This window comes from Ixodes scapularis, unplaced genomic scaffold (assembly GCF_016920785.2).
Source record: "Ixodes scapularis isolate PalLabHiFi unplaced genomic scaffold, ASM1692078v2 PGA_scaffold0__279_contigs__length_252992795, whole genome shotgun sequence".
Classification (NCBI taxonomy): Eukaryota; Metazoa; Arthropoda; class Arachnida; order Ixodida; family Ixodidae; genus Ixodes; species Ixodes scapularis.
This window is the reverse complement of record NW_024609835.1, coordinates 511817-529166: the sequence shown is the minus strand read 5'-3', so window position 1 is coordinate 529166 and position 17350 is coordinate 511817. Positions and strand designations below refer to the sequence as shown.

The following is a 17350-nucleotide window of genomic DNA, read 5'->3' as shown; positions in this document are numbered from 1 at the left end:
GCATTCCGAAGCATAAGCGGTCTTAAGTGTCTTCGGCGTGATTGTTTTTATAATTTATTTAACATAGAGTTATATATTTAGAGATTTATTTCTAAAAGCTACGATCCGTACAAGGAAGGCACTTCTATGTAACCGGGTGCACACACCGCTCGCCCTGCGGGTCGCCCGGGAAGGGAATAAGAAACTACTCATCCTTCGTCGACCTATGTCACCTGTAAGATAAACTCTTCTTGGCTATCTTTACGTTCCCCTTGTTTGTGTTTCCCTCGCTTTTCTTAAGTCCCAATGCGTTTGTCAAATTAGCCGCGTCTTCAGTTGCAGTAAAGCATCAAATGCTCAGCCGTCCCGTCCTCCTCTGCATGAGCTCCGCACACCGTATCTACTTCCTAATATCTATCTCTAGGCCCGCAACACTCCCGTCATCGCCTCGAACAAGGAGCTCCCATTATAATTATCGCAGATAGTTTCCTAGTCGTGTCCTTCTTAAACGATCTGTACATGTCCAAGGCCGATTTAGTCTGCACGCCTGCTTCCCATATTTTCCTCCCAGTTCCTCGAACACTCTTCTTAACCTCTCTTTTCTCATCCGCCTCTCTTCTATTGGTTCTATATTTAGGTGCAAGTTTTCTGTTCCGCTTTCTCCACTGTGTGTGGACGCTTCTCATCTGTAACAACAGCTAAGAACTCTTCGTGCCCATCGTCGACCCAAGCAGCGTTGCCTAGCGGACGTTAGCATCGATGACAGTGCGTCTCGCAGCGTTTCCCAACGAGCGCGACGCTGTCACTCGGCGACGCCAAGTTAAGTCCGTCTGCCGCTTTGTGGAGATTCTTATCGAGCTTCAGCATGTTCGCCGCTTGGGGCGGGTCGGTGATCCACTAACGGTGACGTCACGCGCAGGCTTCGTCTTCCTGGTGTAAGACTGTCATGGGTGCACGTAACACGCGTCCTAAGCCAATACCACCCAGAAGACAAGGCCTGCGCAAGAAGTTTGGTTCGCAGATCCCCGACCCGCCCCAAGCGGCGAACAGTCTGAAGCTTGACGAGAGTATGGGTCGCGTCACAACTGCGTCGCATTCGCTGGCGACCACAGCTGCGTGCGCGACTGCTGAGCGCGAGCTGATAGCGAGCTTCCACAGTTCATTTGCAACGGGCATGCGACACCACTAACATTGCCCGTCTCAGCAGCCTAGTAACGTGAGCTCGTTCTGAGCATGACGTACGAGGACTGGACCCGCCCCAGGCTCGAGAACCCGCACCGCAAACATATTCTCGATTCCCTGATTAGTTTCGTCCGCTCATCGGGGATCGCCTGTTACATTTAGCCTCCTCCCCCTACCCTTCCCATAATCCCCTTCCCCCGTCACGATCGGATGACTTTATCAAGAAATCGTGATGTATCCCATTCCTTTAATAAATACGTTTTCTCACTCACTCATGACCACTGAAGAAGGCGATCGAGCCGACGATGTCGCGGACGATGTAGCAGACGATGGTGTTCATCCGGGCTACCTATAGGGGGCGCTGAGGGGATCTACATAGGGTTGACGTTGAGAGGAGGAAACGCGCAGGCCTTGTTTTCTAGGTGGTATTGCCTGAGCACGCGCGTTGGGTCTCTTCCGCAAAATACCAGGGTAGCTTGCTAGAAACAGCGTTTCAAGAGAGGCTGGGTGAAAGAAATCACAGCTGCAAAAGCTGGAGTGCGCGAGCGTCTTGAGACGCGGTTTGAGTCCCGCTCAGCTCGTGCACTGGCTTTGGCGATGCTTTCTTTGCCCCAGACTCAGCTGAGACGCTGTTTCTAGCATCCCGGCCCAGACAGCACGGATGCGCTTAAAGCCCCGTGAGCCGGATATTTTTGGACGGGCGATAAGGGCTGGAAATGTGCACGCCGAACGTCACTCATTTCCTTATTTTAATCAGTTCAACCAACGAGACAAGTGAATGGCGTCGTGCTCTGATATACGGTTTCAGTGGTGGCAAAAAAAAACAAAACATCTCCGCCTTTTTTGGCTTGAAACACCAATAGTGCGCTTACTGCTCCCCGTTCTTTAGTGTTTATTATAATCCTTCGAATGCCTCACCCGAGTATACCCGGAAGCGTTCCCATGCAGGTTTCAGCTTCGATTTGCTCCCTACGTGCCCCAGCTGGGCTGTCAATTTTATTTTCACGTGTAAAGCAATGTTTTGCATCGTAATAACACCTGATGACGGAATGTGGAAAGTTTGGTTTAGGGAATTTTATGACTCGGTTTGCTTCTTTCTTGTAGAAAGGAAGGCGTATGCCGTTCAACTTCGCACCTAATCGACAAAACTGAGATCCAGAAATCAGTAATAAATTTAATAAGAACCAGTTACAAACAAAAAAATTATGGTTAAGGCCACTCGAAAAGTGTGACACCAGGGCGCGAGACCTGGAAGCTACTTTGCGTAGTATTGTGCCTCGAAAAGTATAATTAGGGAAACATATCGGCTGATGGCATGCAGACATATTAAAAGGGCCCATAGATAGCGTCTCTTCGATAAATAAATGTACTCCATAAAGCATGCTACATTTTTCCTGCATAGAACCAATATTTGTGTTCGACATACGGAAAAAAACCCGCTACGGAAAATGCTAACATCGTCAGGCGAATTCCATAAAAAACACCGACGTGTTCCAGCGACACGTTACGAAGTTGGATCTCAGCGTTGCGGAAAGTTTAAAGCCACATATAATTATATATGAGCCAATCTGGCCCATTTAGATCGAACATACGAGGGTCGTTCTTAAAATTCTTAATGATAGTGGCATAAAAAAAAAAGCTTGAGGTACACCTAAGCATGCCTTATGAGTTGTGAATGCGAAAGCATGCAAGCCGCTCGTCCGCTCCCTTTGTCGTCTGCTGCGAACTACGCGCTTCGGGATCTCGGAGGCTATGGCGCAGCGGCCAATGGGAGCCCCGTAGATGCACGCCAGCCAATGGAACTGAAGGCGAATCGCTCCTACTGGGATCACGGCGGAAACTAGGAGCTATTTTCGCGCTTCAAACTGATGATGTCAGTTCGCTCCATACAAAAGTTAATGCATTCGGGTTAAAAAAAAAAAAAAAAAAAATATATATATATATATATATAAAACTGAGAAGAAAAAAACCCTTAGTGAAAAACAGCAACAACGGACGATTTAATCTTCGACGTTTCGGCCGGAGTCCGGCCTTCCTGACGAAGGCCGGACTCCGGCCGAAACGTCGAAGATTAAATCGTCCGTTGTTGCTGTTTTTCACTAAGGGTTTTTTTCTTCTCAGTTTTATACCCACGCCTTCGGCCTCCCGCCACCATGCCCGTTATATATATATATATATATATATATATATATATATATATATATATATATAGATATATATCGCAAACAATATGCAGTGTGGGACGTTTCTAGTTTCCGCACGTTCAATATGCTTCTCACTAACTGTCCAGTCAATTTCATATGCCCAGTGATTCGCACATCACGATTCTGGCCCGTTGGGTTCCGCTACCACTCCGGCCCATGCGGGAATAGTGCCGAAATGAATCTACAACGGAAATGGTACAGCGTTTCCAAGCTAACCTTGACGAGTTCTTTGATCGTCTGGTCGCCATGGATGAGTGTTAGGTGTGCCATTGCAACCCCAAGACGAATTAACAAAGCGAAACGTTGAAGTACGTGGGTCAAACACCACCAAAAAATGCGAAAACAAATTCATAGTTAACGTTGCTTGTATTTTTTTTCTGGGGGGGGGGGGGGGGGGAGGGGGAGGGATTGCAATGGTGTGCTCCTGACAAATTAGGCCCGTAAGGGCCATACAGCCCGCAGGGAAATATTACCAGGACATTACAAGACCGGGAGTCTGTGACCGGTTAAGAATTCCGGAAAATCCCTCCTCCTTCCACTTTAGCCGCGAGCGAATGCTGGGGGGTGGAGGCGACCTCCTCTCCAGCGTTCCCTCTGCTAAGAGAAGTGCGAGGAGCTTCTCCTGAACTCTTAATGTGCCACCGACTATAGGTTATGGGAGGCCCGAGCCGCGTATGGAGAGATTTTGGTCATTGGGAGGGGCGGGCAGAGCCAGGGCGTGCATCAGACGCAGAAAGAGGGCTGGACATGCTCTCTTGGCCAACTAGAAGCCGAAAAGAATCCCCTAGCGGTAGTAGCGAGAAACAGTTTTAATAAGAGCATAAGGATTAAATGTAGTAACTCTTCATGGCTGAAAATATGGTGCACGTGATGTTTAGATTATGATCATGCAAAAAGATGTAAGAAACGAATGTGCTGCTCAAACTCTGTTTTGCTCGGACAGTGTGTGATCGCTGGGACGGCAGATTCTCGGCCATAGGCATTTGGCGTACGGATTATGTCGACTGTTCCGCTAGTTCCACTCTTCCACCTCGATTTTGGATGACCTTGACTGAAACATCACGTGCACCATATTTTCAGTCACCGAGAGTTACTGCGATGCACTTATCAAGTTTGTTTCTCGCGACCACCACCAGGGAATTATTTCCGGCTTCTGGTTGGCCGCATTCAAATTTCTGAAGACGCCCTGGAACACACCCAGCCCGCTTTTTGCCAATGGCGCCTCCTCACTTGTCTCCTATTTTTTCCAACGAATGGCCCAACTCTCTACATATACCGGTCTGGGGGAGGCCACCGAGCGTCTCGGAAATCTGCCCAGGGGCTCCACCAGAACGCAGGCACCGGCGGCGCATGCGGCAGCTTCAGGCTATGAAATTCTGCCTCTGCTCCCGCATTCGCCAGCCCTTTGGAACCAGTGACTTTTGCACCCTTCGTCTCGCGAAGAAACCAATACGTGACAAGTGGTTTCAGAATGATGACGAGGTGATCGTTGAAGTGGAACACTCTCTCGGGGCCAAAATGAGGACATATAAACAACCAGGATATACACATCAGTGTGTCACTTTCTGTAATTCATATGTGGAAATAGAGTAGCCTCACCATCGACGCTCGGGATCGCAGCTCTCATCCTTCATTGCAATGTCACGAACCTTATGAGCGCCCCTCACAAGGACACCCCAACGGGAATCGAACCCGTGATATCGCACTAACTGAGCAAAGCGGCGCTTCCTTTGTTCTTTCCAAAACAGGAAACAATATACCTGAGCTAAGCATGCTTAGCCCAGGTATATGGTCTCCTGTATATGATATATGGTCTCCGAGCGCCTGCATTGCAGTGTAGGTGCTTGGAAAAGAACAGAGGCAAGAACAGATGCGTGGGGAACATCTGCGCTAAGCCGTATTCCATGGAAAATTTACACCAGCTTGATAAAGCTGACCAAGTCCTGAAAGCACAGACTGTGCTAAACTCAAACCACGCACTTCATAGGTGGTTTGCACTTAGCATACTCCGGGCTCCATGGCCTCCTTCAGGGTCATCAATCTTGCGTGTTTTATGCGAGTTCTACTTGCGCATCGCTGAGCAGTGTTCGTATGTAAGACCTTCTGAATGAGTTCAGCCTCCTCATAGCGCTTTTTTTTTTCGCGCACCTCTTAGGCGCCCGTTTCCGGCTTGAGCGGCGACGCTGTCGGCGTTACCGCGCGTTGCATTATGGGCCGTTTCCCATAATGACGTCACGTCACGAGGGTTACCCGTGTGAGGGCCACGAGGGTTCCCCTCACGAGGGTCACGAGTGTTCCGAGGGTTACCCTCACGAGGGTTGCGAGGGTTGCCCTCCTGACATCAAACGTGACGTCACGTGTGACGTCATTATAGGAAATACGTGACGTATGACGCCAGGTGTGATGTCACGTGACGCCACATGCTGCTAACATTGTGAATATTCCCGCTAAATTTACCCTCGTGACATGTGGGACGTCGCACGCGACGTCCCGTGTCACGTCAGAAGGGTAAACTTTTCCAGCTAAATCTAGCGGGGAAGGAAGAGGGGCATACCCTCCCCTCTGTACCCTCCCCTCCTCCTCCTCACGAGCTGCGCTCTAATTCGGCGTAACAGAAAGTTGTAACCGTCTTTAATTGTTTATTTGCAGCCCTGCAGAGAGCGACAGCGCATAGATTGCATCCCTGGTTTACTTTGGAAGTCGGCATGCGTCAATCTTATATTCGAACTTTCTTCCGATAGCCAGGATGCGAGTCTCACCTCCAAGTCAGCGACACTCCTGTCTCTGTCTTCTTCAGACCCTGAGAGCCTTTCGAAAACACCTTCAGGGCATCGGCGTTGCTTTCCAGACTCTTATTTTTGGCTCGGAGCGAGTCGTAGAATAGATAATCACACAGGCCATCGCGCGGGAAGGCTTGTATCGTGTGGGCTGGACCCAGAGTGCAGAACAGCTTGCCCGGCTTTCTGGCTCTAGCTGCGTTAGCAAGAATCCTTCCATTACTCTAAAACAAAAATTGAGAAATTCCAAGATAGTGAAGCCCATCATGTTTCGTCTGCCAGAAATAAGTTCCACAACTGCCAGCCCCCACCCGTCCGGTCCCCGTTCGGCTTGCAGAAAAGCAAATCTCGCTTATTCTCGGGCCCCTTATATGCAGTCGAATGTCACGGGTATTTAAGAAGCTCATACTGTGCAAGGCTTGCGAGGCCTCAACAGAACCAACTCCTGAGGCTGCCCCTGTAACATAGCGGAGAAATAATAGCTGCAAAAAGGAGGTGAACAATTAAGACTCAAATGAATAAGCCTTTTGTCGGAAAGGGAAGGTTGAGTGTCTACGAGCTTCCCACAACACGTAATACATGTACAAGCCAGGAACACAAAAACAGCGAAAATTGTGCGCAGGTAATAAAAAGCGAATGTCTTACGTGTTATACCCGGTGGCCTGTGTTTTCCGGTCTTCCAGGTCAGTTTTGGCGTTGTGGTAGTCGTCGTGGTAGTGGTCGTTGGTTCCCTTGTCGTCGCTGGCTCTACTGTCTCGATCGGTTCTTTTGTTGTTCCCGGTTTTTGGGGGAGTGGTTCAGTTGTCGGTACTTTGGCGGTTTGTTCGCTTGTCATCACTGGCTCTGTCGTCGTTTTCCTCACGGTCGTTAGGGTAGACCGTCTCTGCCTTGAACTTGTCGTGCTGGCTTCGGTGCTAGCATTGCCGGACGGAGCGCCCTTCTCCGAAGGCGGCAGGTATCCTTGAGGCTTATCGTCGTCTTTGGTGCTCCCACCTCCGGATTTCTGTCTCTCTGAACTGCCGCCTTAAAAGACAAATCTCAAGTAGCGCTACACTGATGTGAGTATTGTCGCTCGCAAGGATGTTCGCGTGTTTACGAATGCCCTCCGTGAAGAGAACGGGGTAGCGACTGGCCGCAAAGCAGTGGCATAGGTTACAATCTATAGTCACCGAGAGTCGAAGAAACGGCAGGGTGTGGCGAGCTCCGAACATCCTCTCTCCGCAACGAATCAGAGGGGGGCACCGGTCGATAAGAACGCCGACGAACGAATCCCGAAGGAGAAACATAAAAAGCCACACCCTGCCTCCCTTGAACAGTGACTCTAGAACGGATTAAGACAACGAAAAAGCAAGATGTCTAGAAAACAAAGAAGGGCAACACTGACGGGCTAATGGGGGCTTCTAAATTTCCGTTATCACCTCACTAGAGTTTGAAAGTTCGGTGTCATAAAGGCAATATTAGACTGTTTTTCTAAATTGTTTTGATGATTCACTCCGCCAGCTCCCTTGCACATGCATCGGATCGTTCTCGGGGGTATCTGAGGTATCCGAAGAATCTACTGAAAATCTCTATTAACGAGTGGACGTTAAGGTGGAATTGTGATAAGTTTCTCTAGAAACCAACTCGAACAGCGTACACATTCAGCCTGCTGATGAGTCCGCTGTCACGGTGTACCACTCTACATATTCAAAAGCTCCTGGATGCATAACCCCACGACACCGTGAAATTTCAAAACAACTTTCCTTAATCAGTTCAGCCAATGAGAAGGTCAACCAATATCATGTTCCCTCGCTCGCGCGTCCTTGGTGGCAAAAGGAATGTGCATTTTTTGGCCACCGAGACTGCGTGAACATTTGGGGCAGAATACCGCTCGTCCTTTAAATTGATTAAAATGAATAAATGATTCGTATTCGTAATGCATCAGGTGTCACATTTACGGCGAAGCGTCTTATAGTCTACCAACGAACCACAGTAAGCGAGAGCTTAAGGGGCGCAGGAAGAGGCTACTCCCAAGCAGCTTACCACCGCTCCGCAGTAGGCTGGACTTAGGCTTAGACAGTAGGCTGGCCCATGCACGACGCTTTTAAGCAGCCGTGCATGGGCGCCGCCATAACCGACCTTGAGTTTTGCTTTCCTTGTACTCCATTTACTTCACTTCGTGATTACCGCAGCAGGGCAGTTCATTGCCATTTTACATTCAACCGCGTCCTTTTCCTCAGCAATGGCCTTTGTGTGGCGGCTCGTAAAGGTCCGTATCAGTGGCCAGGCATCTCGGTAAGACAAGAGAAGCTCAACAATGGCGGCTGTAATCTGGAGCGTGTTTAAAGCGTCTACACTTCAAACAGAACTTGGTCGCTGCCTTAAGGTTGGCAACACAGGCGTAATATTGGAGGGAGAGAGTCGGGTTCTGCTTTCTAGCTTAGACTGAACCGTGATTACACGTGTGAAATAACAAGAGCGCTCTCCAGCTGCCTTGGTGTTATACTTCGTTTAAGCTTAAGTCCCGATGCAGCCGACGCTACGAGCTCGAGGGACCAATCAAGCAGCGTCAAGAGCGCAACTCACTGGGTCTCTTTTGTTTATGATTAGTTCAGCGATGATAGAACAGATACAGAAGCATGACGAAAAGCATGATGGCGGGCCTTTGATGCTGTCTCACTGGACCCGTCAGTTGGTAGCGTCAGCTGCGTCTGGACTTAAGGTGCAACGAAGTAAGGGGCACTTCATGCCAGTATAGAGAGCAAGCAGTTGGCAGTTCTTTCATAGCGAATTCATGTCAGCGGGAGTTGATATCAAAACAGTGGGCGCGTCAAGTTAAGGCGCTCTAGCGCGCTCCAGAGGTCGTAGTGCGCTCCTGCTAAACTAAACGACATCGGGAGTTCTGACGGGTTGATAACCAGAAGGGGCGGATCCAGAGGAGCCCCTGAGGAGAAGCCCCATGAAAAAATATAAGGGGAAAGGGGGGGTATACCGTTACGGGGAGGGAAGACTGTAAGCGTCTGTGTATTTAAGGCTGGTTCACGCAGCCCCGATTCTTTACGTTACGTTACGTAAGCTTACGTACACGCCACCGGGATATCTGTGCTCCATAACAAGCGTGGCTACCGATTCGAGGAGGTACACCTGGCACGCGACATTCGAGACACGAATATTTCGATGTCTTAGACGTAGCGTAAGAACACGGTGCTGGGTGAGTCAGTCTTTAAAAGTTGAACCGAGCTCAACTCCTTATGTTACGTTACGACGCACCTTGTGTCCTTTGTTGCCACGGTAATTCACCTGTCTCGCTCCTCATCACCGAAACAGTCGTGTTTAGAATGCCGCGTGCCAGGCTATTTCCTTGAATCGGTAGCACGCTTAATACGAAGCACAGATTTTTCGGTGACTTAAACATAAGCTTTTGTAACGTAACGTAACGTAACGTAAGGAAACGGGTCTGCGTGAACCAGCGTTTAGTCATGAAACCCCACTGCAAGCTTCATTGCGTGTTGCTTGTCCGTTACAACGCACGTATAAATAGTAGAGAGCGGTCATTACTCCTGAGCGACGGTTCTGACATCTCCCGTTTCGAAGCGGGAGCTAAAGGAATGTTTATATAAGTCTGCACCCACTTGGCACAACTTAAGAGTAGAGATTAGTGTTTTCAATAACAACCGATAAACCGCGAAAATGAACCCCCGGGTCTGTCTTATCAAACTTGGGAAGACCCTCAAAACTCCAAATTTGAAGTGTCCTCAAATAATAAGAGAAACCCGAGCTTTGTGGGAAGAAAATTTTATCTCAAGTTTTCTGTTCTTTTTACACAAAACACCTGCCACAATTAACCGCGCTCGAGGCTGGTTTTTACTGTGGAACACATCTCGTTGCTTTTCCTTGGCGGTACAGGGAGGCAAAGTAGAAATTTGGGCTAGTTGGTTCATGATCAGTATTTACAGCGCCAAAAAAACGACAGGACAAAGACGAGAGTAAACAGGACGAGGCGCACTCGCAACTAAAGTTTATTTAGGAAAAAACACATAATATATAGGCCGTTAAAAATGCCTATTCATCCCATCAATCCAGAAGACCTCTTGATAAAATCAAACTCTTTCCCTGAGAGGGCAAGGGAAGGCTCGCTAACGCATTCATCTCCCTTTGCTCTAATCTCAAACGCCTCGTGCACTTCTCGGCATATTTTATCTTTGTATTTCGCCAGAACCTTCACATCATGCAGAACTGGTGAGCACGGGCAGCGGCTACAATGAACAGCTAGGTTACCAGACGGGCTTGCTCTCATAGCTGACGCATGTTCCCGTGCACGATCATTGACACATCTGCCAGTCTGGCCGATGTACACGGAGCCGCAAGTCAGCGGAATTTCGTAAACCACTCCGACGGCACACTCAGCATATTTGGTTTTGTGTTTTGTGCCGCACTGCCCCATGTCTGTCTGGGGATTATTGATTCTACGGCACAAGCGTGCCATCTTTTCCGGAGCTGAAAATACTACGGGTACTCTAAACCGCTGTGCAACTTTCTTTAAATTATGGGACATGGCATGCAAGTACGGAATAATTACCGGTCTCGTTTTTGGCTTCTCTCTTGCCCGATTAGTTGCCCCTTTGAATTTTTTTAACAATCCTTCTGCAACCTCAGTCAGGCATCCTTGTGGGAAACCTGCTTTCTGCAGGCGTGAAATCTGTAGATTAAAGCTGTCTTGCACAGAATGTTCACAAGATCGTTTTAGGGCCATCTCCAAACACGTGCTAGCAATGCCCCTTTTTACCAATTTTGAATGGGCAGACTCGTACGGCAGGATGCATTTCTTAGATCTTGGCTCGTACGCCCAACATATGTGACTCTCCAGAAAGCGTAGTTTTCTGGAGGGTTTCCTGTTTACTCTCGTCTTTGTCCTGTCGTTTTTTTGGCGCTGTAAATACTGATCATGTACAGGGAGGCCTTTCTTTTTTTCGGACCACGTTCACCGGAGCCTGGGGCATTTCACGCCCCTTCAACACAATCTCCGAAGAAACCCCGATTTTTTGTCCAACACCAAATTCGTTAACGAAGAACACCGATCTGCGGGAAAAAGTAAACCCCGCCAAAACATCCGCGAATTCGACGAATCATAAAACCCTACCTAATACCTATTAGCTGGGCACCAGAAACACGTACAGATGCGCTCGAAGCAAGGCTAGCTCTAGCTAGATGGCGCTCCAAAGTTTGACCAGGCTCACTCGCGATGTTTACACAAGGAAAGAAGAATGCCGGCCTTGATTCGTGAGTTATGAGCCATAGAAGCTTTCATCACAGTCGCCGAGTACAATTAGGCAACCATCTCTTTCAGGTCCTCAAAATTAGTTTCAGCTTTTCCGATTGCCTGGCGACATTTGTGCGTAGGTTGTTATGCGACGAAATGTTCGCCTAAAAGGTAAATAAGTTAAAGGCCATATAAAAAAAACCTTACTATTTTCGCCTGAACTGTACAGGGAGGGATGTATTCGATAAGGTGCATAAGGGCAAGCAAGTGTTTGTCTGCTCGGATACCGTACAAAAACAAATACTAATCACACATCCCGGGAATCAAATTCAATTGCTCATTGCCATTCAGGTAGGGTCATAGGGTGTAGGCTTGACTAGCTTCGACTAAGCTAAACGTTTTTTTTGTGTTCCCACGCAGGCCCCTCGAGATATCGGCGTGGTAGCTAATGACGTCTCCTCTCTTCTTGCTAAGGCTCTCCGAATGAATTTTTGGAAACGGTAACAAAAGGTTTTCGAAGTTTGTAACCCGTAGCTTTTCCCCCTCAGAAGTACTAATGGTATAGAAGGCATCACGCCTGGATCGAGAGGGTGCTCGGAGGAAAATAATGACCCCAGAAGAGACCAGACAACCTGACGCCCGCGAAAATGTTTCCTATTTCTGTCGTTCCATACTCTGCTTCTTTTCGACGTTCTTCGGCCGAAGCCCACCAAGGACGACGGTCAAGTTGGCTAGTCTAAAGCCCATTGGCAAATAGAGACAGGCTCCTTTGTTTTTTTTTGTTTTTCGCAACGCGTTGCCAGGAGGACGCGTGGGCGACTTCCCTTTTCCTGAAGTGGAAGCCGCAAAAAAGCGAAACCAATACATGGTTTGGACAAACATCGCAGTAGTTCGACTGTGTAGTGTTAAAACTTCCAAATTCGAAAGTTGGAATTTCCCGTGTTCAGATACAAACGTTTTGAGTTCATCAAATATTCTTGCCTTCCTCCCCCTTCCCCCTGGATACGGTGCCTGGAACGCGTCTCCGACTGGTGTGTTTACCGGGTCCAAAAAAGTGGCCCCTCGATTTCCGCCTGATGACGTCACAGAAGTGTCATGCTGTCGCCTGTGGCGAACCTGGCGGCGTCCCATTAACTGTGGTGGATGTGGCAGACGCCTGTTCTGCTGCAGGTCGCTCTCCAATGCGGCAGTCCACGAAAGCTAAAGCAGCTGGAAGTTGGGACGCCTGGAACACTGTGACAACGGCGGCACTCGCGTTGGCCTGTGGTTTTCGCCAGCATTTCTACGACCAACCGCCAAGATCGCGACAGGCAACAGCATGACACTCCGGCTTCTGTGACGTCATTTTGTGCCACTTGGGCACCACTTTTGATGTATGGGCGGGATAGGACACTAAACACACGAGTCGGAGACGCGCACCAGGCACCATACCCTGGGTCCGCCACTGGTTTCCGATAACATAAGGCATTTGCGCTGTTTCTGCTTTCGCGTGGACTCCCCCGCGTCTCGCCAAATGCAGCTCTTGCCGTGGCCGCTGTCTCCGCGCACTCATTTTATCGAAGTCGTCATCCAACAAACACTTAATGAGTTTAGACGGGACGGGAGTCTTGTTTCCGCGCGTCGAGGACCGGGAACATTGAAAATAGGCGTGAGACGGCGCCTTGTCACTGAGGCGGTCGAGCACAAGTACCCAGAGTCTGGAGCTCGCTTTAAGGCGCCCATTTCAAATGTGAGGTGCGATCTATAGCGGTTTGTGGCCTTTACCGCCTGCTTTTCAGCGCTGAACACGATTATTGCCACCCCAGAAAGAAAAACAAAATGTAACATTCACAGAAGCACTGCCAATACAAATTAGGTAACCGAGACGGTACTTATTTAATCAAACGAGTAGTAGGACTCGCCATTATTGCGAATGTTCATATTCCTGTAGAGTACGGCTCTCTAGTCCTTCTTATATCTCAATCTTTCCGACGGTCGTTGGTGTCATAGTAAGGATAAGTTGCAGCAATATGTCCAGCAGAGACCCCAAAGGCTGCTTAGTTACTCTAAAACTACCGAAAAGCGGAGCCTAGCAAAGCTCGAGAGTTCGCATTTTCAATGTGAAACTTAAAAAGTATAAGTCAAGCGAAAGTTTAAGAATAAAAATTGAAGATTATGGAAGCTTTAGAATGGAGTATTATGAGAATTAATTTGTTATGAAGATCACAACACGCCCAGAGTCGAATACCTCTCCACCAAAGACGACACCCTATAGTCATAGCACCGCGTTAGTGGCTGAGAAATATCATTACCACAAGTTGCCACCACTGAGGAGAACAACGCCCAGAAGTGATTCCCAAGTATAGAACCATATAGTATACGTACAGTGCCCCTCAAACTTAACGCCGCCACTCGGTTACACTCGGTTACGCAAATATTGATCTATTGCATGCTACTCAAAGATAAATTGGTCGCTGCAGCTGCTCGAATACCTTCCGCTGGTTGAGTTCTTATCGGGGACGCAAATGTTCACCAAGTAGTTCGACCACTAGGTTCAGGAATAGCTCAACAAATGAATAAAGCGGACGATCTAGTGGCGGCGTTAAGTTTGAGGGGCACTGTACATGCAGTTGTTTCCTGTTCCTATGCCCTCCCAAAGCTCCGCGAACACGGTTAAAACAGATTGTGTAGTATGCTGACGTCGTTTCAATGTTTGACAATTGTTCTCATCCTGACACAGCTATAGCCACTGCCAGAATGAAAACGGCGGGGCCTCTCTTTGGGAAGACCTCCAGGGCGGACTCGCTGCCTCCGGCCGTCCATCGGCTACGCGTCCAAGCTCGAAGTTCACGAGGCGCCCAAGCCAGGAAGCTCGCGCGGGACGATGGACAACCGAAGGAACTCCCTGTCTTCTTTATTCTTTCAGCGACTATACGGGCAGAAACAGCGGGAGAGGAGCAGATGAGAGCGCGCGGGGTTGACAGAGCGCCGACCTCTGGTCGGAATGATTAGTGGATGAAGGCAAAGCTAGCTGCCTTTGTCTCTGCTCACTGTTCGAACGCGTCTGCCCACTCATCTCCAACCACAGCCTCCTATATACTGACAAAGCCTCGCAGATCGCCACGAGAAGAGGCCGCCGACATGGAAAACATGGAGCGGCAGACAACGGATGACAGGAGAGCCACGTGACTGGCGCCCCGCTGCGGCGAGACGCCGAAAAACACTTTTCCCGAGCGAACAAGTGTGTTTCGGGTCCTCGGCGCTGCAAAAGCTGCGCGCTGACGTCCAGGTTTCCCGAGAATTGGCTCTTTGATGCTCTGACGTGCCAGATCCTCGCGCTCCAAATCTGCATGCGACAGGGGCACTCTATGGCCCCGTCGTCGAGCTGCTGCAGGCTTTGGGAGTATCTATAGGAGGCTATGTGTCAATACGCTCTGACGTCCCCCAGCGGGTTCCCATCCCATCCTCTTCTTCGGATGTTCCACTCATCCGGTAAAAATTTTTTTTTTTTACATTTAGCAGCCAGTATTTAAAATACGGCGTTCGCTTTTTGCCTTACCTTTCAACACAAACAGCGCTATCATGATGAGGATGAGTAGGACAAACCCTACCCCGACAATGACTAGGGTCGCCTTCATCTTTCCATCATCCGGTGGGCTGCGTGCGAAGATGTAACGGCACAGGTATAACGTGAAAAGGCAGACTGGGCAAAGCGATGCTCGCACGATGAGCTGCAGCCGAGCGCTCACGGCGTAAAATTTTGCACTTGGAAATGTGTCATTCCGTGTCGTCCACACGCGCGTCCGTGTGAACGTGCTGGGTTTGGTCAGCGTATGCGAACGTAACAGACCATAAAAATTGTAAAGCACACGTTTTTTGCGATTTATATTGAGATAGAGAGAGAGAGAGAGCGAGAGCGCGGATGTTTTATTCTGAAGGCATCGAGTCCTCGCGATAGTTTTCGTAAGCGCGCAGCCCAGACTTCAGTTATCCTCTGTCTTCCGATTGAGACAGGTTACATAATGTCGTATACCGACCCCGACGCTACGCTGGCGCGAGCGCACGTGCGGGTCAGAAACGAGGCCGGGCCAGGGTTCCGCGCGCCATGCAAACGCATTCGAACACCGAACCTCCACCAGCCAGAGCGGCCTTTCTCGCGCTTACTTTTTGTAGTAAAAGCCTATGGCGGGACAGAGCTTGAGCCTACGATGTGTCCGTCTCACTCGGTACTTAGCGCAGAAATATAGTTTTGGTGGCGTATCTAAGTTACTTATACACCCTAAGTATATATAATCTCTGCCCAAGACATGGAATGTCACTTCTGGCTACATGCGTGTAAGCGCAAGAAACACACTAGACTTAAAGGGAAACTGAAGCGGTTCTGTATTAGAGTAAAAACGCTTAAAGCATCTTCATTTAACGTCCAAAATAAAAAAAAATATATCATGATTTTTTAATTTTTTTTTTTTTATTTGGTGTATTTAGGCTACAGAAAATCGTGTTCAAAGTGCCGCTGAAGCCCCTCCTCCCCGGAGCGTATTAGGAAGTTTCGGAATCTCTGCTCTCACGCATCTTCAGCGCCTATCAAAGCTATGCACGCGCACTCTCCCTATTTTCAAACCGGCCAGAAAAGACGTCACGGCTGGTGTCAGGGCGGGGGGAATCTACCCGGCAAGCTCCCGATTGCACGCGCTGCCCACACGAGCGACACGCAAATGGCGGCCCAAAGGTCATTTTATGACGTAACGACTCGCCGGAGGTTGTTCGTGTTTACTCGGGTTTAGTTGCATATTCGGGGCAAACGAACGGGATATTTCGATTCACGGGAACTCATCTCTAATTCGTGTTTTCTCAAGAACCTCCTCAGCTTCCCTTTAGGTGATACTGGAATCTGTCGGAATGGAACGCCGTAAATATTTGGCTTATATATATTATTATTATTATTATTATTATTATTTCTTTTACGCCTTTTTGTACCCCATTTTCGTGGTTTTCGTGTAGTGTCGACTGATAAAATAAAGGTACATGTGGTTATTTTATCTCAAAACTCAATAAAGGCACACCTGAAATTGATCTTTCGTTAAGAATTGTCTTGTATGTACAAAGACAAACATTTAGACGTGAAACCTAATTTTTCGTGAGCCGTGGCAAACTCATGTCAGAACCGCCCTTGTCATGCACTCTACCCACAAGGCCAATATACACAATCCTCGTCAACACCTCGTCGACACCTCAAAGAAAAGGCTAGCATCGGGCATAGTCCCTACGCTGAGCAAACTAGTCCTTACATTATTTGAGAAAGGAAATCGATCCTTTTCGCTTTTGAAACGTCTATGCTTTGAACCAGAAAATTATCGAATTTAAAATTCACGTAAATATATCTTTATTCACCGCATCAAAATGATAAAGCTACGCAAAAAAAGAGAAGCATTATTTTTTTCGTTTATTTAGGTAAAAGCAAGTACGGGCCTGCTTCTCGCTTCGGGTAGGGCGAATTGAATACATCACATTTAAATGACCAAAATAATCAGGCTTCCAGTGGCATTGACAGAGAAAATACTTTCGGTAAGAGCTACTTTATTTTTAATGATAATGCAAGTAATGCAAAGGTGCAAGCGAGCTGGACAAGAATAACGATAAGAATCCCCGGAGAAGGGAAACAAGGGGGATAAAAAAGCACAAATCTTTAATCAGAACTAGGTGACTTGCGCGCGACTGAAAAAATCCGCCTGGTCCTGGTATCGAACGACTGACCTCCCCATTTCCAGCGGAACGCCCTACCAACTGAGCTAACCTGGAGTTCGACGTGAGCAAACGGGTTTTATCAGCTGCCACCAGTCTAACACCAACAAAGGTGAACGTTCTGCATTTTTAAGGGTATAATGATAATCCTGTTAAGGCAAAGGTGCAAGCGAGCTGGACAAGAATAACGATAATAACCACCGCCTATTTGTCTTTTTTTTTTTTTTTAGTTTCGTTAGACTTGCTTG

At 48.4% G+C, this 17350-nt stretch overlaps 2 protein-coding genes across 2 annotated transcripts in view; one reads left to right on the top strand and one right to left on the bottom strand.

The window, feature by feature from the left end:
- LOC8038508 overlaps positions 1-14998 on the bottom strand; it is a 36682-nt gene extending 21684 nt beyond the window's left edge. The window contains exons 1-3 of the mRNA XM_040223267.1: positions 14920-14998; positions 6788-7165; positions 6125-6338 (exon numbers count right to left, since the gene is read on the bottom strand). Coding sequence (XP_040079201.1) covers positions 6125-6338; positions 6788-7165; positions 14920-14998 — 671 coding nt within the window. The remainder of the gene's footprint in view (positions 1-6124; positions 6339-6787; positions 7166-14919) is intronic.
- A 384-nt stretch (positions 14999-15382) lies between these two features.
- Positions 15383-17350, top strand: part of LOC115325797 (probable serine/threonine-protein kinase dyrk2) — a 72475-nt gene continuing 70507 nt past the window's right edge. The window contains exon 1 of the mRNA XM_042288847.1: positions 15383-15430. Coding sequence (XP_042144781.1) covers positions 15383-15430 — 48 coding nt within the window. The remainder of the gene's footprint in view (positions 15431-17350) is intronic.